The sequence below is a fragment of the Siniperca chuatsi genome, linkage group LG11 (genome assembly GCF_020085105.1).
Source record: "Siniperca chuatsi isolate FFG_IHB_CAS linkage group LG11, ASM2008510v1, whole genome shotgun sequence".
NCBI classification, from domain to species: Eukaryota; Metazoa; Chordata; class Actinopteri; order Centrarchiformes; family Sinipercidae; genus Siniperca; species Siniperca chuatsi.
In genome coordinates, this window is record NC_058052.1 from 19,263,514 (window position 1) to 19,285,734 (window position 22,221).

The following is a 22,221-nucleotide window of genomic DNA, read 5'->3' on the forward strand; positions in this document are numbered from 1 at the left end:
TTTGTTTGCATACATTTATTACCTTCATAATATCATTTGAATGTTTGAACAAACTTTTTTTTTGCCTGCTTGACAGTTTCTCCAAAAAGTCTTGTTTATATCTGTACTACAATACAGTCAGAATAACAATAGCATCAACAGATGCCACAGTGAACAGAGCTTTGGCCACATGGCAATGTTTATACACAAATTCTTCTCTGGAGCTTTGTGCAGTACTGTACCTTTCTCACACAAAAACAATGGTTGTATAAGATGAAAAAGTTGTACAAAAGTTATGTATTACATCATTTCCTTAGTGGTTTACATTTATTATAAATGTACCATTTGATTGCAGTTCAAAGACTCCTTCAAATAAATCCCTTTGGGAACAACAATATGACTAATACAACAAATCAAAGACATACTTGTGAAACTATTCTATCAAGGGCAAAGACTAGACAAGCTGGCAGTAAACGTTTCGACTTGATGACTCCCTTTATTGATTCGTAATAAATCTGCAATAACATGTTTCAATATTTTTTAAAACAACATTCACTTGATAAGACAAGAACCTCTACTGCCCTCCGAGCAAACACATCCGAACAAGGTGAGGGATGAAAACAAATGTCTGCTAGGCAGGAACACGAGTCACAGCACTGGCAGAATCAGTGCTCAACAGTTTCAATGTAGTACCATGATGAGTGGGGGCGAACCGGCCCCCGGGTTTCCTCTCAGGATAAAGAATCCCTTTCTATATTAGCTTTCTCCCTCTTAATTTCTTTTCTTAAGACTTCAAAAGGAAAAAAACAACAAAAACAATTACCTGGTTGGTATGCAACCATGTCAGAATATTATTTAGTATAGTGTTATTAACTTGACAACCACATTGAGAATGGCTCAAATCAGATGCAAGGGAGGGTGGGAAGTGGTTAAAAGTGAACATGATAAACAACAAGTCACCTTAAAGGGAAACATAGCGAATCGAAGAGAGGTGAGAAATGATCGACTTCTCTCTGTTTGAGATTATATGAGGACTGTTGTTACTTTCTGTCAGTTAAATTTGTCCAGATAAATGTTCATACACTGGACAGTGATAATTTCTCAGAAGCGTCCTCTACATACCTAATAGATTTTAAACACTGTACTCTCATTCAATCCAAGATAAGAAATTCTTCAGTCTTAGCTTTTATACTTATTGAACTGCAAATATAAACACTTCAACAAACAACTTCAAAAAGAGGAACTTAATTGCACTTGATACAAAATGCTCAGGACCTTGGAAGATGTATCGGCTTGTGGGCTAAATCCTCAGATAAATCTTAAGAACGTCACACAAAAAAACCCACTTGAGTTATCCAAAGTTAATGAACTGTTGGAAAAGGATGTTTTCCTTTTGAAAACGCATGGCCGAACATAATACAGGGGCCCAGAACAAACTCGAGCTTTGATGATAAACACTGCTGCTGAATGCATAATCCTGTTACTTCATTAAACACTGCTTAACCAGGTTTTGTGGATATTAGATTGCACGACTGATACTAGAAAATTCCAGATTTTTATTTGTTTTCATCTTAAATCTCACAGTCCTTCTGATGACTTTGGTTCCTTATTTGTGTCTCTTGTAGAAATGCTCATATGAAACCAACTTGGCTGTGAATATACTGGGTCTTTGTGTGATGCACCTCCTATCTGGAGAGTAAGGTCAGGCAAAAATATTAGTGTTCTTAACAAAATATCTCCCTGCTGAAAAACTACTTATGTACATTGGCACTTTTCGCTACAAAGGCATGGCCTTGCTTTGTTATGAGGTCTTTCCTTGCTCTTAATGGAACAGCCAGTGAATAGAAAGACAAAAAATGCACACTGTTCTAGCATAGCAACTCATGTTCCGGATACATGGAGGAGTGCTTTGTGAGATTTTAGGCACACAGAAGGGGCCACAGGGAGGCCAAAACTGACAAACAACAGATGAGACAAAAGACCATGTACTATAAACAAACAGAGAAGAAAAACCACAGAAAGATGCCTGTTGACACAATCAGAGAGAGGCCTATGAAACTTAGCCTAACTGCCTCATGTCTCTGCTGCTGTCTAATGGCACAGCCATATTACGGATCCACAGATTAAAGGGCAGGAAAAAAGTAAAAGATACTAATAAACTTATTACAAAATCATAGAAATGCATTCATGAATGTATAAAAAATACATATGTAAACTGATTAACAATAAACGTCCCACCCATTCCCCTAAAATAGTAATAAAAACTAAAAATAAAATCATAATGCATAATGAGTACAAAATATTAGATTTTTTTTGTTTTGTCTAGAAATACACAGACACAGACTGCGGTTGGACACAAACACTGACCTTGGAGGAATGTCCACCAATCAAAACACTTAAGGCAACCAAAATTCAAATGCCACAAAGATACTTTACTTTGGTATATGTGTTAAAGTTGATGAATTTGGCGTGCTGACATATTTTGCACTTAATTTGGTGGCGCCCTAATCTCACCGGTTAAGTGCTTACATTTAGTTTGGTACAAAATGCATTTGTGCTTTTAGTCAATAAAAAAAATGCATAGTTATTATTTCAATCTAAGGAAGTAGGCTCTCACAGGCAAAAGTCTAGTATTATTAAAGTGCATGTCACTGATACAACAGCATAATACAAATGCAGGTAGTATCAATGTGTAAAATGATTGTACTAATCATTCTGCCTGTTCCCTTGAACAATATGTGGACAGAAATACTGGACAGTACCCTTCTTCAGAACCACAACAACAACTTTCATATATAAATGCTCCAGATAGACTCAATGTCTCTATAAGGAGTGAACACTGAACCTCATGTATCTGAGACATCCCTTTTTTTTTTTTTTTGCTGGCTGGTAAAACTATGGCTTTTTAATATATATATATATATATATATATATATATATATATATATATATATATATATACACACTATATGGCAATGACAACATTTTGAACAGTCTTAATTCAGCTGAAGCTGAAAGAGGATAAACGACCACTGAAACCTAAGCTGCTGAGGCACAGAAAGATATTGGAGGCTGGTCTCCATCATGGACGGTTATGGGATGGCCTGGAGGTCTAGAGGATCCTACCATCGCCCGCTGATGCTAGCCATGTCTGCGTGAAACTGACGGGAGAGGCGGCCGCTCGCTCCCCCTTCCAGAAAGGAGGACCTGATGGGTGGCTCAAATAGCTTCCTCCGGTTCTTGTTTAGTTCTGTAAAAAGAAAAACAAGAGCACCACAAAAAACATCAGTGGTAGCAAAGGTGATACAAAGATGGTTTTTAATGCTAATCTTCTCCTAGTGTTGCTTTGGGAGCTAAAGTAAATTAAAAAAAAGAAACAAACACAAACACAGAGTATCTTAACATTCTTTTTAACCTAGATCAACCTTGATCAACAATGACAAGAAAATTGGATTCAAATCACTACAGGATTGCTCAGATCAACAAAGGACCTCTTTGTGTCCATATGGTTTTACACAGCAGCTTGGACAAAATGCTTTCATAAAAATTGTCAGAAGCACACTCTGGCATCTCTGAGTTATTCATATGATAGCCACGTTCTGTCGCTGCCAGCATAAACCTTCAGTTTGATTACCGGAGACAGGCTGCTCGCTCCAGCAGCTCTTTTTACTGGCAGAAAGTTAAAACTTGGATTGCCTTGACTGGCATTCTATCTCTATAATGAGAAGCAAAAGTACAGAAAGACAAAGAGACAGACGGAGACATGCATGTTCCTGTTTTGGAGCCCAAAAGTCCGTCAGCAGAGATGAAAGTTGACCTATACTTGGCTGAGGCGTCAGGCAGCAAAACCAATTCTGGCCTTGGATCCCTCTGCTTCCTTAATAATCAGAGCACTGGCCTCGCCATTTCCCCTTGTTGCTCTCACTGTCAACCCTTGCTCTGGCCTGAGCTTTCTGAACTTTAACAGAATATCCATGGCAGGAAGCTCATGATCCCAACACGAGCGTGATTAAGTTATGCAGCCTAACAACTGCAGCTTTTACAATGTCCAAAATGTGACATCAGTAATGAAGTGTGACACCCACAACATTCACATTGGATCCAGTGCAACAACAGGACAGAGTCTACATCAGCATCAGGGAGGCAGCTGGAGCAACTGGAGAAACACACTCATCTGAGAAGAATGCGCCCTAATCCCATTTACTCCTGCAAATTACTGCACCATGTTTTTTGTCAACTTTTTGTCATTTACAAGATAAATTAGTTACAACAGTAATGTCCTGAACTTCTCTACTAGTATGCCAATAATAAAGGCCAACTATAGCTTTCAAATCCAGTGGTTGGCAGTGTTGATGACCTCTGTCACTTGGAGTACACTTTTTGCCTTCTGCACAGCTGGGCTCCACTCAGGCTTGTTGCAGCGACAGACAAAATAGGAAACATGAATGAAACACATAAGCCAATTTGTGTAAACTGCCTTCAGCAGGAACGAGCAGGCAGGACGAGGCTCCAGCTGGTATCAGTGATTATCAGCACTGAGGTGGTCGTATGTGGGTATCTCTGAACTGTATCTCCCCTTATGTTAATGTGTTTTTTTGGGTCAATTTTGGTTTTGCTGGACAGTTGATAGTAGAGAAAGACAGGGACGAGGGGCAACATGAAAAATAAAATGTAATAATCACATCCTCTTCTTCATTTGTACCTGAGATGGCGAGCAGCATTTTCCTGCGGGCTCCAAAGGTGGTGATGCCCAGTTCCTTCAGGTCCTGGTCTGTTAGAGTCAGGAATGTCTGGAGGTCAATCTGGAAGCAGCAACAAGTCCATTTAACACCACTATTACCACAATTCAGCAACTTCTACTAATAGGAGACCTTCAATCCTAAACGTCATGACTATAATAACAAGTACAATGGAAAATTTTTTTACTTACTCTTTTTATTATCAATTTTTCCAAGGAACGTACTGTACATGCCATCCTCCAATACATATGTTTGGACAGCACAGAAGCAGCAAAAGGTGGCAAACCTGTTCCCTCACATTTCCCTTAGTTTCTCCCCACTTTTATCTTGTTATAGATACAATATGGAAATTGAATTTAAAGACACTATAATGCAACTTACTGCATTGAGGAAGTTTAAGAGTTCAAGAGGGCAGTGTCCTTCAGAAGCCAGAGGAAAAGTAAGTATGCCCATAAAGTGCACAAATATTGCAGGGACTTCTTTTCAGCCATGCTAGCTGCAAAGCGTTGAGCTAATCAGTATGCTAACATGCTCATAATGACCATGCTAATGTATGGCAGGTATAATGTACCAGGTTCACCATCTTAGTTTAGTGTGTTAGCATGCTAACTTTTGATGTGCACAGCTGAGGTTGATGGCATTAGTTTTGCAGGTATTTGGTGAACCAAAGTATTGTATAAGTATACAATTTTCATCTTATGATTGTGCTGTAGGAAAAGTTAAGGGATCCCCATTAGAATTTTGTCTGTATCAAAGTTCATGGCAATTCATCTAGTAGTTTCAGTTTGGACCAAAGTTTTGGACCGACCGACAGACAGACACTGCCATCCCTAGAGCCCCGCAACTAGCCTGGCTAAAAAGTGGAATTTCTCTACAATTTTGGAAAATGTCAGTGCCCATCTTCAGGTCGATAGTCCCTCATTTAAATTCATAACACTAGTAGAAGTGGGTTCACATTCTACGCTACCTCTTGTTGCTGGAAGACGTCTGTGTATTTCCCCAAGCCCAGCTTGCTGAACAGCTCAGGCAGGTCTGAGCCTTTCAGAGACGAGTTCAGGCTGCAGCCGTTGCTGCCAGTTACCGAAGAGATGCAGTCCATGTAGTTGCTGCTGCTGAGGTAATGCTCTGCAGCTGTCCATCAAAGGAATAAGGCAAAAATTTAAAAATACATAATGATAATTTTGAAGTAAGCAAAAAAGCTGCAATAAGTCATTCACATCTGAGCTATCAATGATGTCAAGTCATACAAAGAAACAAAGATTATTAAGCATAAAGTGATGACACCATTTTTAATTAGTCAACAAATGTAGACGTGTATGAAAGTCAGAAAACAAAGTTTAGATTGTTGAAACCAATATAGCTCCCGTTTCACAGACTAGCTAGGTTGGTATAAGATGCCGATTCAATGGAAGTTAGCTGAAGTGCCATCTTTGAACTTTACGAGTCAAGTAGTGAGTACACAGAGGACGAGTCACCAAAACACACACTAGCACGACCACCAAACGAAGTGTGGAAATAAGGGTGCTCACACAAGTTCACTTTTGAGTAGATTGTGTTTTCTCTTGAGTGTATGCTTCATTTGTTCTCTTTAGTGTTTCATCATTAACAGTGGGGTGTCTTTTTGAAGCTTATCAACACAAAATTAAATGAACAATGTGACCTTTTCACCTTATTCTATTAAGTCCTTCCGTGAAATGATTTCACCATCAATGCCAAACATGTAATAACATATTCTGTTATTCATTGCTGAGGAACATCTCTCTAACGATTGATGTACTGGTAAATTGTTGTTGTCCTTGATGCTTGCATAGCTGACCAATGCTTAAAAATTATCAGTGCTTGTTTGTCCTTGTAGCAAAGATACTACAAAAATATGCTGAACTGACCAGATTTGTTCTGCTTCCTCTTTGGGCTGCTGACAGCGGAGGGGAACTCGGTGTGACTCGCCAGGCCATTACCGGTGCCGTTCCTATCTCGCCAGTTGTCAGAGTCACTGCCGTTCCCAATGCCTTCCCGGCTGCTGGATCGAGACAAGGACAGCGGGGAACCCTGAGAGAGAAAACAAAGAAAGACAATCCAAACATTCAACAAGGAGTTCTGAATGCCTGCTGAGTTCTGAGTGACTACAGTGCATCTCAATATAGGGTACAAAAACATCTACCTACCATTGCATATGGTAAGACTAATAAATTCATCTATAATATACACATAATGCCGTAAATGTCAAAGAGGATGAACTTATTTATCAAAGATGACAAGAATGGAAAACACTGAGGCCTTGTATGTCTGACTTCGTAGGTGGTGCTCATGCTGGGCTTGTATGAAACATGATTGGCTCTCCGCAGCTCCTTGATGGTCTCAGCTGGCATGGACTTTGAGAAGCCCAGACCACTCCAAGTGTTGGTAGGTGTCCGCACCTCAGTCACCACAGGCTTCTTTAACATAGCTGTGTGAATACAGACATACAGTGATGCACACATACACATATACAGAGATAATGCAAATAACATTTCTTATAAACAGCTACAAACTTTAGCACTTGAATGTTGTCCATGTTCCTCTTAAATTGTTTTACAGTTAGATACAACTATTTTACACACGATTAGAATGTTATGTGGTACATGTTATGTATCTGCTTGTTTTAGCATTTTACTTTATATGGCAGCAGCATAAAATCCAATGGAAGATTTGTCATGTGTCCGTATTTTATACACATTTCCACATAATTCACATAGTTGGTATCTTTGGAAGCCTTGGAATTTTAAAGTTTTAGATAAAGTTTTGTGTGTTTGAATGATACTTGAAATTTGTAATTGTGGATCTGCCAAAGAGTTGTTAAGTTTAAGAGTTGTGAATTACATATTTTAGCCATTACTAAAATTATTATCTATAGATAAACATTTGTAAGAGGGAAATTGAATCCTCTTTCAAAGATACTTTTTCAGGGGACACATAACTTGATGAATTTACTGGCAGTTGTGACCTTTAGATTATGTGGCAGTCTGTCTTCACACAAGGCTAAATTATGTGCTACTTCCAGACACTACTAATGACATTTTAGTATTTGACCAGACACAAATGTCAACTTACCTTTGGTTGCCAACAGCTTTTTCTGTTCATAGTCAAATGCCTGAAAGGACAGCAGACAGTTTTATTCCTTAATTACTTAATACCCACAAAACTGTGAGTTTTGTTTGTGTGTTGGATGTGTGTACCTGCATGTTGGCGAAGGAGGTCTGTGGTCCCAGTCTGATTCTCTCCCTCTCGTTCAACTGTGCTGCCCTCTCCGCCGCACGCTCGCTACCGGGTGCCCTCTTATCTGCCACAGGACTGTCTGACGAGCTGGACTCAGCGTCCGAGAGAAGACAGTCAGAACTGTTGGGATTACACAGAAATATAGTATCGTGAGTGAAGAAAACGTAACCTAAAAGGGTACAAAAAGTACAAAGCCACAAGCCATCACTAAGACTGTTTATGTTCCTGGCTCATCAGGTTTGACTGAATACAAGTTTTTATTATTAAGAAACAGTTGGTAATTCTAATAACCATGCTGTTCAGGGTGAGCATGTTCAACCCAGTCCATATGGCGGCCAATACTTACCTAAATCTCCATATGGAACAAAATAACCATCTCTGAGACTTAATGTGTTATCATCTTGTTTTGTCCAACTTTTAAAAATAAAAATCTGCATGTTTAGGTTTGATTCCTGAATGCTATTTCACCCTAGTGTTTCTGTGGCTATCACTTTGTCCATGTGTGAAGGAATTAATAGAGGACTGCCAAACTGTAACAGCATGTGCTGTAAATGATCACAGAAGGGATGCTAAACAGTAACAAGACAGGCTGTAAATGATCTCTAGATTCAAACATACTGTAGATGGGAGTTCTTGGTGCCCTGCAGGAGCTCCACAGCCTGTCGTTTCCCTGATGACGTCTTACACGAAGCCAGCATCTGTTTCAGCTCGTTCCCATTGGCTGAGTGAGACGGGCTTCTGGGCATGCCCACTTCCACAAATGTGTCAGAGCCTGAAGGACACAAACATATTTTGATTATCATTTTCATTTCTTTCTAGATAAAAGGTCCAACTTTTAAACAATGTGAAAACACAGAGAGAGAAAGTGTACAGCTGTCTTCTGTACAGAAAATACACAATATTACAACAACCATAGCTGAAATACTTCATGTTTCATCTCAGTTTTAAATTTCTGCCATGCATTGTCTGTTCTCAGCAGTGACTGGATTACTCAGTGTAAAGGAGTGTGTGTAGCTTGGTAGGCATATGTATGTGTGCATGCGTTAAAAAAGTGTGACAAGTCTCAGTTGGATCCTGGATTAATTAAAAACACAGCAGCTGTAATTATAGTGGTTTTCCCCTGCTACTCTACTTTCAACCTGACAGGTACCTGCTCTATGTAACAGGATGTGCCTGTGTGTGAGTGTATGTATGTGTATATTCAAGAATATCTGGATGTGCATGTGTAGTGTAAAATAATATGATGTCAGTCAATCTAATGAAGCTCTCTGGGGTTTAATGTTTGAACAATCCCCCTGCACTCCCCTCATTCCACAACGTAGAGTCAAGTCAGACTGGGCGAGCCAATCCAAACACATTCTGGGACACAGGAGGAGGTAAGGGAGGGAGAGGAAACCTTACTGGGATGCACCACATTGAGGGAGGACCAGCTCAGAAAACAGCGGGGAAAAACGAGACGCGTGAGAGTGAAAGTTTGAGGGGAAAACCGCGAATGTAAGACCCAGAGGAAATGAGGGCCTTTCTGTACCGCTAGGAGACCAGCAGTTAATCTGTCTCCGTTCCAACACAATAAATGTAGTCAGAGGGAGTTTGAGGTTAGGAGGACAGTATAGAGAAATAGAAATAAGTTCATTCAAGGCATTTTCCTCAAAGTGGGTTTAAGGGTTACATAAATCTCAAGTGGAAAAGCTTCAATTGGACATTTATGTTAAGTCTGCAAGGCCGAGGTCCAGCAGCGTTGAAAATGTTAACAGCTCAAAAATTTTGCCTATCCAAGGTTACAATCACACATAAATCACACGATTTTAAGTGTGTCTTTAACATAAGTGATTCACAAGAGGGCAAGACTCCTGCTATAAGTAGACTTTTACCATTAGCTTCTTAAGCGAGGTGAAAGTTATATTTAAAAAACAATACAAACATTGACTATAATTTCTTTAAACATACATGGCCAAAGAAAATGGTATAAAGAGAATAAAGGAATTAATCTTAGATTAGAAATTATTTTAAACAGAGTTAAGTATTTTGGCGGCCACTAGTTTAGTTAGAGATTACAGATGATAGGCATGTGGGTGCTCTGCCTGCCTAATAACTTGCAGATTTGAACAGGATAGGCTTGATATTTTGGATGGGAGGTGATTAGCAGATAAGATAGGAAATGCAGGTGTCTTCACTTGCCTCTTTATTCTTTTGGGCTGAATCTATTCAAAACAGATGCAGACGGGGTTGTGTCAATACTACATTGGATGGCTGTATACACGTTTTACACATTTTTCAGTGTGTGCCTGCACAGTCATAAATTTCAGGCTGCACGTGGGCCTTTGCAACCTGGGCAGATGATGCAATTTACATCACGCGAACCCTCGCAGCTATGTGGCCAGAAAAGTATAATTTGCACTTTAAGCACAGACAATATCACAACCTTCCTTTTATATTTCTGAAAATGATACAAAAAAAGTTACTTTTTACTATAAAATAAGAGCAATGATGTGAGATTTTGCAGCAAATACTGTAGTTTAACCACTGAAAAATACAACAAGCACATATAGTGGTGACATGGACATTTTGCATAGTGTGTAGGCCAAGCTGGTTGAGTTTCTTTATGAGTTAAGAGGAATACCTTGATCTGGGCTGGATTTGCTGGACAGTGGTTCTGATGGATTGTGTCCACTGGCCTCCTGGACCGAATCACATGGGGTTGGACTCAAGACAGTTTCTGCAAGTGACGCACTTGCTATCCTCCCATAGACTGAGCCAGAATGCTTTACATGCACGCACAAACGGACATACACATACAGAGCAAAATACATATAAGACAAGTAGAATTTACTAAACAAGAAAGTCAAAATGAACTCAGCAAGTAATGCAGCACATAGTATAGAAATGGGCCAACCTTGACATGTCCATTAAGCGTGCAGGGGCCCTTGGTGCAGTCAGGGACCCCGTTGGGCTGCTTGTCTATGGGGGCGAGGCCAGGTGGAGGGGACGGTGTACTTTGTGTGTAACCCTGCACGCTTGACAGCAGGATGCTACTCAGGGTGGCCTGGGTGGCAGGGTGCAGCATCAGCTGAGATGAGAAGCCTGAAAACATAAGCGGTAAAGAATGTAGCATTAACAATTTTGAACTTTTAGTAGTTCATAAGGGATATGTGTATAATTATCACCAAGACCTGTAGGTTTCTGTCTATCTATTTGACTATCCATCTACCTCTTTATTTTAAACATTATAACATGAAATAAAACACTTCAAGTAACTGAAATAATATTTAGGAGTCCAGTACGTCCACCGTAAAGTAAGATATAATCAAACACTTAAAAGTGTACTCCACCAATTGATCATTGGTGGAGTCCGTCAGACTCTCAGTTAAAAAAAAAAAGAACGAAAAAAGGATAAAATCAGTGCAGCAGAAGCTATCATCTTGTTTATTCCACATATTCTTCTTCCTTGTCAAAACCTGGCATCTACATTACCCACAATGCAACTCGACCCCTGACAGTTTGGTCGGAGATTCAGAGTGGGCTACAGAGGTCTGGTGAATTCCCTTTAATTTGACCTTGAGAGTTACCCTACAAGTTGCTGGGGTTTATATTGAAAGAGATCCTAGAGAACCACATGCCAGTACAAAAAAAGAAACATTGGACAATATACCAACCTTGGGTGCTGGTGAGCGAACTGGGCCAGAGGGAGGCGGAGGGTGTGGGGGTGCTGGGGCTTGGGGTCTGCAGAGGGCTCATGGAGGAGTTTAAGCTGTTGAGGACAGAGTTTGGGGCAGCAGAGTTGGTGAGGGAGTGGGGCGCCGTCGCACCCAGGAAACCTGAGGAGAACAGAAAGGAAGGGGGAAAGAAAGGAGAGAACAGGAGATGAATAGATCAGCGGTGGTCCTGTCAAAGCACAGAGCCATTTTTCAAGCTAATCACACGTTACACTAAGGCCCTTAAAAAATAATCTTGGTCTTCCAGCTATTTAACTGGAATTCCATCAAACTGTCATGAACCACGCAGCAAGTGAGAGGAAGAATTTCTTAAATTTCTACAAGGTCATGGATGCAAAAGTACATGTCTAGTGTGTCCTCATACCCAATAAAACCATGTTATTGAGAGCATCAACAATGTGGTGCTTGGTGTCTTAACCCAAACAAAGTGTATGAAAACAGAAAGAAGCAGGTCTGTGGCTTTAACAAGGGGCTAGTTTGGCTCCAGGAATAAGGCCAGGGATTCTTCTGGCAGACTGGCCTGTAATCTGAGGAAGAGAAGCATGTAGCAATTACTAAAGGCCAGGATGTGGCCGTCCACAGCTTCACCCCCGGGGCCCCTGGGTTTAAACGGGACTGAGAGAACCCATTTCTACTGTACTGGGACTTCATGGTACATTGTTTTTTTTGTGACCAATTTTTAAAATTCAGTTTTCCCCATCTCATTTGATGGGGACAACATGGACATAAAATAAAAGTTGTTTGAAAAAAATCCTAAATTAAATACCAACATACATTCTCATCAAATGAACAGACGAAATGTGCAAAATTCTCTCTGCTAGAATTGCAACAAATTATCAACACAAATACAGACCCAATATCAGTGCTCACCTAGCCCATATGCCCTATATATTGTGCCTATAACCCCATGGCTGCAGAATATAAATAAATAACTAAAAATAAACATATTATGGATATTAAACTATTGTCATATTCCTCCTCTTTCAAACATGGAAAGGAAATGTCTAAGTAATATAATGTAGATTTGCTGTGGTTAGCATTTGATGATATAGACTCGCAAAACAAACTTTTATGTAACTTATAATACAGATAAACTGTGATGGATCTATTGTCGGCATGTGCTTACAGCCATGAGCTACAATCTGTAAGCTTATTCCACTATCTGCTTGTCCTACTGCCATTGACGCATTATTCAAGTCTCAAAGTCTGAACCCCAAAAACAATAACATATGGAAGCAAAAAGCAGATAACTGGGGCTAAATAATTATCCTATAATACTACTTACTTATCAATTAAAGGTCACCCTTGGAAACAAAAAAAATCCTGACATCTGTTCCAAGCTGAACTCTGTGCCTTCATGTCGAGGTGAACGCTACCAAAAAACAAACTCCTGCCCGATTATAACCGTTCATCATTCTATAATTCATAAGCTCATGATATACGATACTCATTCAGAGTAGCGCAACTACATTCATATTGAGGTTATTTTCTGATGGTTGGCTGATCAAATTCGGGACTCATTTCTTGGCATGAAATTCATACCATCATGGCGAGGCCAGTTCTCCAGGCAAACAACTCCTGCTGTAAAGTGCATACAAAGATGATGGTGCTATTACTCACTGGCTGTGATTTATGTGGATGTTGAAAGAATATCTGGATCTGATATAAAATCACTTCCACTCAGTGATTCAGTTAACCAGGTGATAACAGGCTTTGAGGAGATCTGACTCTGCGATATCGTCAATGGATGTGTTGCTAGGAGAGACTACACTGTGTTGAGTGTGTGACTGGTACAGATGCGAATGACATTGATATATGAGGACATTAGTTCCTCTACAAAGACATTTCATCTTTAATGCATTTCGTGCAAGAAAAAAAGAGGGTTGCTTTTTATGTTTCCTCACAAACTTATCTCCACCCCCCCATCATGGAAAAGTAGCACTTTCTTAACAAGTTACACAGTGTCATTACCCAGATTACTCAGCCCCAGGCCAGCTGAGGCCAGGATGTCCAGGCCAACGGGGCAGATGAGGGACGGGGACGGGCCATTGGTGGCGGGATTCAACGCCACCGAGGGTGAGGAGGACGACACCCCATTGCTCTCCAGACCCAAGAGGAATTTTCGGGCTTCGTACATGTTCACTGCATTCCTCTCCACGCTCTTGACTATCACAGACTGAGAGATTGAGGGAGCAAGAAGAGGTGATGAGAAACCAAGAAAAGACAGGAGGGGTGGACAAGGAAGTAAGAGAAAAATGGGAAGGAGGGAATAGAGCAAAGGTGAGAAGCAAAAGAGCAGAGGGGAAAAGGCATGAGAGAGAGGCAGAAGAGGAAAGTCAGGGGAGGAGCAAGGGATGGATAGGGTAGGGAATGTTGGCACCAGAGATATGGAGTGAAAGGGAGGATGAGGGGGAGACAAACATAAAGGGGAGGAAGGAAGAGGGAATTAAGGGTAGATTAGAAGGATAAACATTGAGGCAGTGTGGGAGAGAGAAAGAGACATGAGAGCAAAGTTTGAGAGAAAGTGTTTCTTAGATCAACTGCATAACATACCATATCTTGCTCATTGATACAAGTGAAGAGAATATGAGGCAATACTAGTTAATCTCAATGACTATTATAATATGAGGAACTATTTTAAAAATCAGTGAGAGAAACGACTTCGACATTTTCCTTATCACCAGAAACCCAGCCCTTCATAAACATGAAATAAAAATGAACGTGAGCACAAATCATGTCCTCTTTGCGTTTTGCCAGAGTTGAGCTTTTGAAAAATGGATTCCAAATCATGATCAGTCACTCCAACGCGCACACACACGCGCGCACACACACCCTCCTTTATGGGTCTGCAAAAGTGCCGGGAGCATAGAGGCTATGGCATACATTTGGACGGGCCTTTTGGATTACTGCTGTCACCTCTTTAAAATGTTTAAGTGAAGGGTTCTTAAGAGGATCTGAGCTGGGTCAGTGTTTACACTGGCACCTCCAAAACAGTCCTCACAAGCCTGACTGGTTTGGGAATTGAGCCCTGGCTCAGGGTGGGACGTGGGCACCACGAAGAGACAGTCAGGACTGGGCCAAGTGGTAAAGTATGACTAGGAATATTATGTGTTGTAGAACAGTAGACGATGCGTTGGCTTTGAATAAAGAGGTTGGGTTTGAATATAACACAGGTGCATCACAGTTACTGTAAGAGGTTGCAAATTACAATATAATATGGAAATGATCAACATATTTCACTAATACAGGCTCTATTTACTAAAAGAATGAGCATACCTCCAATTTACTGCCTAATTTACTAAGAAAACATGCAAATCAAGCCAGCTATTCTTTAGTTGGAATAGCTGAGGCATAATAAAAAGATTGAGTGTTCCCGTCCATCAAGTGAAACATGCCTGGCAGGCTGTGTGCAAAGGAGCGAGCAGACTAATTCCCCACTGTGTCAGATGTCGATTTGCCAAAACTCTTCTCAGTGTTGGTATGGCATGATTCCTCTTGGTATATGGTTCCAGTTTTTCCTTTTAAATTTCATCAAATAGTGATGAAATGTGACACAGCGATCTATAATTTATTTCAATGTCATGCTGTGACATTGACAGAGAGTAATTCTCAAATGGAACAGTGGCTTATTTGTTTCTTGGTAGTCTTTTTCCCCACTGTCTGACACTGCATTTGAATAAATAAGACAGCAGCATGTTTTTCTCAGACTGAAAAGTTAGGATATGTTTCCTTCTAAACTTTAAGGTTTAGTGGAGGTTTAGGTTTATTGGTGGGGCTGATTCATTTCAGTAATCTTGTCCATTCTATGCCCCAACATTGCCCCTTAAAATAGGCATTAACCCTAACTCTAAATAAAGGTGTGAGTTCCAAATGCAAAATGTACATAGGCCAGTGTGCACAGTTAATCTGATTAAGTGTGAGCTAAATGCTAACATAAGCATGCTAACATGCTCACACTTACAATGCTAACTTCAATAATAATAATAATAATAATAATAATAATAATAATAATAATAATAAAAAAATGTGTTTGCATGCTAACATTTGTTAATTGGCGCTAAATACAAAGTACAGTTGAGGTTGATGGGAGTGTCATTAGTTTTGCAGATATGTAATCATAAACCATAAGTGTTCTGTGCTGTCTTGTATGTATTTCTTGTTGAGTTTTGTGTATTTTAAAAGCCCATCTAGAAACGGGCATAGCAAACTAGCTTAAACTATAAATGCTGTGGTATGTGGCATTGGTGCTATATTATTGTCTCTATAGAAATAAACATGATATAAATAAATATTGGACAAATTGAAATTTTGAACTGATGATGGTGCTAGATGAAAAGTCAGGGGGGTCACCAGTGTTATTACAATGAACAATCAGGGGAACATGAATGCCTGTACCAAATTTCATGGAAATCCATCCAATGTCTGTACAAAATGTTATGGCAATCCATCTAATAGTTGTTGAGATATTTCAGTCTGGAAGTGATTGACAGACCGACATTGCCGTCCCTAGAGCCATACCACCAGCATGACAAAAAATCCCCTAAAAACTTTCTGCGTTGTGTGAGCCTGGTGTCATACCTTGCTGGGTTGTTTTGGCTTTGGTTTGATACTGATGAAGACATCCAGCTGCTCCATCAGTGCTGTGATACACTGGGGCTCCACCTCAATGTCCTCTTTAATGTCAAACATTAATACCAGAGGCAAGCAGCCCTGTGGAGCAAACACAAAATAAAAGTTTTCTTGTCAGCTGCAGACTAATATCTTTCAGAGCCTGGCTAGTATACTGTAACATATCTATGTTCTCATAGTAAAGGCTATTTCTCATAACAGTAGTAAATTTTCCTTTAGACTTTATCATTTGTAGACCTACATGTTAGTCATACCAATAAATACAAGATTCACTGCTGGATTCATCCCACACAGAGCTTGGGAAATTCCGCCAAGAGCAATCTGTTTTGCATGATCACCACCACAAGCGCCACAGACATCTATATTTTGGGCTGAGTGCTGGACAGCGCTCCTGTTGAGAGTGGGTGTAATTAGCAGCAGAATATAGGGCCAGGCTGGCTCTGACAGGGCCTGAGATTGGAGCTGTAATCTACAGTCTGGCTGGAAGACGCCAATTACACAGTACACTACTAAGAGCAGGTCTTCTCTCCCCCTCCTGTGTGTCCACACTCGGCTTCTACTTGCAGAGCAACTCCCTTATTCCTCTTTATCTCCTCCTTTTTTCCCCTCAACCTCCTCTCATCTCCTGCTTTTATGCTTCTCCTCTCCCCTCTTATCTCCTCTCTCATAAATCAATTGTTTTTCACTCTCTCACTCAAGACAGTGAGAGGCTCCTTCTTGTGTGTCCAGTCCAAGAGAAAGTCATGTTTAGTCACTGCAACAACTTTGGCATTTGCTAAATGTCTTTGGGGCCAAATGGGAGACCGCAGACAAAGAGAAGGCAGCTCTGGCAGAATTACTGCCCCACATTATGGATCTCCAAACAGAAAGCCAAAGCTGTTTACGGCTGAGATGTCTTATATGCACCAGCTCAGCAGAAGCGTTTAGCCAAGGGTACTTAAACAGCCATCCTTTTTACACATTTTTGAAACAGACATCTGATTATATTCCTAAGTAATTCAGATAAGGGTAGCCTCAGCGGCCACAGGCAACAAGGCAAGAATGACCACAGAGCAGTTTTAACCAACAGAAATGTAAATGTGAGGCGCTTCCTCCTTGTCCAAAAACTAATGGTAATGTGCTGACCTCTGAATTACAGACAAGGCTGACATTTAAATCCACCAAAATCTACTGTACATGCAAGCCAAACCATTACCATTAACACCAATAAGGATAATCTGTATACAGACAGGGCATTAAGAACTCAAGCCAAGCTGATGCAAATGTGTGTGTCCATCTCACATGCAGGTATGTGGCTATAAATCACGAAGGCTAACCTTGAGTCGGTTACAGATCGCTGTATAACTGGATATTTCAGCAGCATGAGCAGAGCCAAGCAAGTCTCTCCCAAGGCTATTTAAAACCCCCAAAGGCAATCGTGGTTTCTTCTTAAACCTCATCTCAAAACCCACGCATCATTCACACATACCATGATGATGTTAGTGAAACAATGGCATCCATTATAGCTACCACACAGAATGTGGAATCTGTATATGTAAGGAATATATTGCCAATGTCATCCATTAGCCACAAAAACAAGGCTTAGCAGTTTAAAGTAATTCTTTTCAACAAGCGGATGTCAAACAAAACACACACAAGGTACACACCATTAGGTACTGCCGTGCCAGGCAGACTGATTCAATGGTGCCCTGAATGTAGACTGTGGATTTCTTCTGGGGGCTGTTGGGGTCAGGGAAGTGGATCTGGGCTCCCGTTCTCTGGGTGATGTGCTTGATGTTGCTGCCATTCCGGCCCTTCATGAAGAGGTGGTGCTGGGGTGCAATGTCCAGGTGGGTGGTGACTGAGATGGTGCTTGCCAGGCTACCAGCCAGGTGTTCCAACAGCAGAGCTGTACCCCTCTGGGGAAACAAGGATGATAAGGTAATTGACAAAATATATGAATATATAAATATTTTAACAAGACTAAGAGTCTACATTCATTCATTCAACGACTCTGCAAGGCACAGCAGTGCTTTGAGCTAAATGCTAACGTCAGCATGCTAACTTGCTCACAATGATGATGATTAACATGCAGATATAAAGAAAGTATAAGGTATAATGTTCACCATCTTAGTTTAGCATGTTAGCTTGTTAACATTTGCTAATTAGCACCAAACACAAGTACAGCTGAGGCTGATGGGAACGTTATTGGTTTTGCAGGTATTTGGTCATAAATGTCACAAATGTTAAACTTATGGTGGCACTAGAGTAAAAGTCAGGAGATCACCAAAATCAGTAGGACACAGTCATGAAGAGTCAGATATTTCACAGGATAGGCGAAAACTTTGACCTGTTGGTGGTGCTAGAGGAAAAATCAGGGGATCACTAAAGTCATTTGGATACATTGTCTGGGGACCATGAATGTCTGTACAAAATTTAACGACAACCCATCCAATAGTTCTTGAGATATATTTCAGTCTGGCTAAAAATCCAACCATGATTTTGTCTTCAAAAATCGGGACATGATTTACATAATTAGAAGTAAATATTTACTTTAATGATATTTCACATGACAACTACAACATTCATGCTAGCAGGGCTTCAAATGATGACTATTTACATAATTAATTAATCTCTTTGGAATTAATCAAACAATTCCAAACAGATGAATTAATTATGTAAATAGTCATCATCATGACAAAACAGAGAAAAGCAGCTCACATTTGAAAAGCTGGAACCAGCTAATGTTTGGTATATGTGCTTGATATAGAATCTAAACCATTAATTGATAATCAAAATTGCTGTAAATAAATCTGTCAGTTGTCAATTAAATCAACTAATCTTTTAAGCAGTAAAGCCAACATACATTTTGTATGAGCAGTGTATAGTATAATAATGAGTGCAATAATAAAATAACGTTTGCCATCTCATTTTGGAGGCATGCTAATTGTAGGAGAAGATGTCTCATACTGTAGGTGTAAAAATGAATTCTATCAACAATAAAACAAAGACTATAATGGACAATTTACAGACTTCTCACAAGAATATCAAACAGTACATAAGGATGTGACGAAGAGTTAATGTCTTAAAAAAAACAAAGAACTAAGCTGAATCAATATTTCATTTAGAGCAATAGCCAGACCACATTTCAAACTAATCAGTTAACGCAGAAAGCAGTAGAGCCATGTTGCCCATTCCCCAGAGAAAACACCAGTAACCAATGGAAACTATTAGATTTTCCACTGCATCTGCTTGCCAGTTGAACAGTCTCATTCCTTGCTGTCTCTGCTATGCCTCTGCAAGCCATCACTTGGCCTAGCAAAGTAAGTCATTTCCAGTGTGCAATGAGAATTCACACACTGCGGTCAGCATAACACAACAATCCAGAGCGGTTTTGGCAATCCTCGAAGGTGTTCCAAGGGTCTCACACCACCACATAACATAGCACACATTATTCCTTTAATCCTCTAGCCTTTATCTGGCATGCTTCCCAATCCTGACTGACCCCCTCAGACCTACCACACACTCAGGGGGTGTGCTTCCGCATACATATGTACATGCACATATTCACTGTACACAGAACACAGGAATGTGCACAAATACACAGTAGCATGCAAATCCAAATAGATGTGTACAAGCATACACGAATAAATAAAAGCAGAGATGCAAATATGCCAAATGCAGGCACTAGGCAAACTAAAATGAGCTCCATATTGTTAAGAGGCTCGTGGGCTAGTGGTGTTGGTAGGTATGACTTGGCAGAGATGATGAGAAGACTCCTTGGCAGGCTTTAACGAGCAACATCTCAGATGCCAGTTGAGGAAGTGCATCTGTGTGTATATATACACATATATAAAATATACAGTACGTTTGTGTATAAACAAGCTACAGAGTGGAAACAGTAAGAAACTCCAAAATCAAATCAATTTAAAATGAAAATTCAACTCAGAAGAGCCTTCTGGACTTGATGGTACAGTAGTGGGGGCAGGGTCTCCCTCCTATTGGAGGGCTGACCCAGCAGCCGTCCAGTTCAAGCGACCAAACATCTCTCAGCACTCTCTTGCCCCTGTGGTGCTGAAAGTAATGAGGAGACTTATATGAGAAAAGCGAGGAACACTGACAGTGTTGGTGGGCTTCGACATGGTGCAGCTCTGGAAACCTTTTCTTGGTCTGTGGCTCGCCATGTAAACGGTAGGAGTGAGGGTTATTAACTCAAATATTGTTACACTGAAATGACTGACAAGGAGTGCACAGGTCAGACTTCAGTTACTTATTCAAGCACCTTTAATAGGACACACACTGGCTGGTGGGAGGGTTGAACCTATGACCTTTATGATTCACTCTCTTCATAATATCCCTCCAATTTAAAAAGGGAAAATACAAACTAAAACAGAACTTATATTGTTGCTATTATTGGAATCAGTGCAGTATGAGGAAACAGACAGTTTTCTCTAAAATGGAAATTAGAGCATCAATACTAAAATGAACTGATGACTGAATTGGCCAATTAGTACTGAAGCTGTCGGCATATTATATATTATATATATATATATATATATATATATATATATATATATATATATATATATATATATATATATATATATATATATATATATATATATATATATATATATATATATATATATATATATATATATATATATATATATATATATATATATCTCTTTATTTCATACGTTTGTAAATTGAATGTCTTTGGGTTTTTGACCATTTGTCAGACAAAACAAGAAACTTTAAGATGTCTCCTTGGGCTCTGGGGAACTGTAATGGGAATAATACCCTATTCTCTGATATACACTAAATGATTAATTGAAAAAAATCAATATAAAATAATATTTTAAACTTTACAAATTGGATTTGGATGTCTCTCTGCTTACAGCTTAAAGAGAGACTTCAAATTCAAAGAAATTATGACTGTTAAAATAGAGCGGGTCATCCATTACTCGCAGGGTTGGTGGTTCGATCCCCATCTCCTACAGTCCACATAGCGTCCTTGAGCAAGACACTGAACACCAAATTGCCCCCAATGGTTAGACAAGAGCCTTGCTTGTTCGCTCTGCTGCCATCGGTGTGTGAGTGTGTGTGACTGAGAAGCAAACTGTAAAGTACTTTGGGCTAAAGTGCTATATAAATGCAGTTCATGACATGTTAATTGTATTTTATGGTGGTTTTCTCTTTGAAGGCAACAAATGGAAACATTTTGTATGATTCACTTTGATTGTATTGTTTTGTATGACTCAACGATTCCATTCAGAATTATGTTTTAACATTTAGATTTTAATTTCTATGCACTAATCATATAACAGAAAGCACTGATCATCCCATTCACTCAACTATCCAACACCACCAACTAATATTCACTTCCAAATTATGAGACCCTCCTCACCTTGACGGCATTGGCGTTATTCTGTGAGCCGCGAACCACGCCGGTGGCCCTGTAGAGGCGAGTCGGGGGCTTGAAGGAGACCGTGAGGTTGTAGGTCTGTGAGATGTGCTGCACGGTGGGGGAGCTGGGGTCAGACTGCATGATGGCAGGAAGCTCGAAAGACAGCACAAGAGGGAGCAGCTCCTGCAATATGGAAGGACAGAAGGAGAGAGAGGAGGGAATAGAAAGTAAAATGACAGTGAAAGAAAACCCTCATATTTCTATGAACATAGTGTCACTAACACATCATGATGGCTGCTGAAAGTTATGTTAAGTTGGATAGCTTATCGTTGTGCTGCCACTGCTGCTGTGAGAAAACAGGGGGAAAAAACATGCCGTACCACATTTCTTAACAAAATCATTGGCACAGTATAGCAGCTTGCATCACATTGTGCTTTCATCCAGACTGATTAAGACCATTTGGACGCCAAGTAAAAACTAAGAAGTAAAAGGGTTCTTGACATAGTGTAGACTTAGG

The 22,221-nt window shown here is 40.0% G+C and overlaps 1 protein-coding gene across 1 annotated transcript in view; it reads right to left on the minus strand.

Moving 5' to 3' along the window:
- LOC122884245 (protein bicaudal C homolog 1-like) overlaps positions 1-22,221 on the minus strand; it is a 58,721-nt gene continuing 36,500 nt past the window's right edge. Inside the window, exons 7-21 of the mRNA XM_044213899.1 lie at positions 21,705-21,887; positions 17,962-18,213; positions 16,265-16,396; positions 13,658-13,862; positions 11,627-11,788; positions 10,867-11,054; positions 10,594-10,735; positions 8,592-8,745; positions 7,934-8,093; positions 7,809-7,848; positions 7,010-7,164; positions 6,605-6,767; positions 5,686-5,849; positions 4,682-4,781; positions 1-3,229 (exon numbers count right to left, since the gene is read on the minus strand). Coding sequence (XP_044069834.1) covers positions 3,102-3,229; positions 4,682-4,781; positions 5,686-5,849; positions 6,605-6,767; positions 7,010-7,164; positions 7,809-7,848; positions 7,934-8,093; positions 8,592-8,745; positions 10,594-10,735; positions 10,867-11,054; positions 11,627-11,788; positions 13,658-13,862; positions 16,265-16,396; positions 17,962-18,213; positions 21,705-21,887 — 2,328 coding nt within the window. The 3' untranslated portion in view covers positions 1-3,101. The remainder of the gene's footprint in view (positions 3,230-4,681; positions 4,782-5,685; positions 5,850-6,604; positions 6,768-7,009; positions 7,165-7,808; positions 7,849-7,933; positions 8,094-8,591; positions 8,746-10,593; positions 10,736-10,866; positions 11,055-11,626; positions 11,789-13,657; positions 13,863-16,264; positions 16,397-17,961; positions 18,214-21,704; positions 21,888-22,221) is intronic.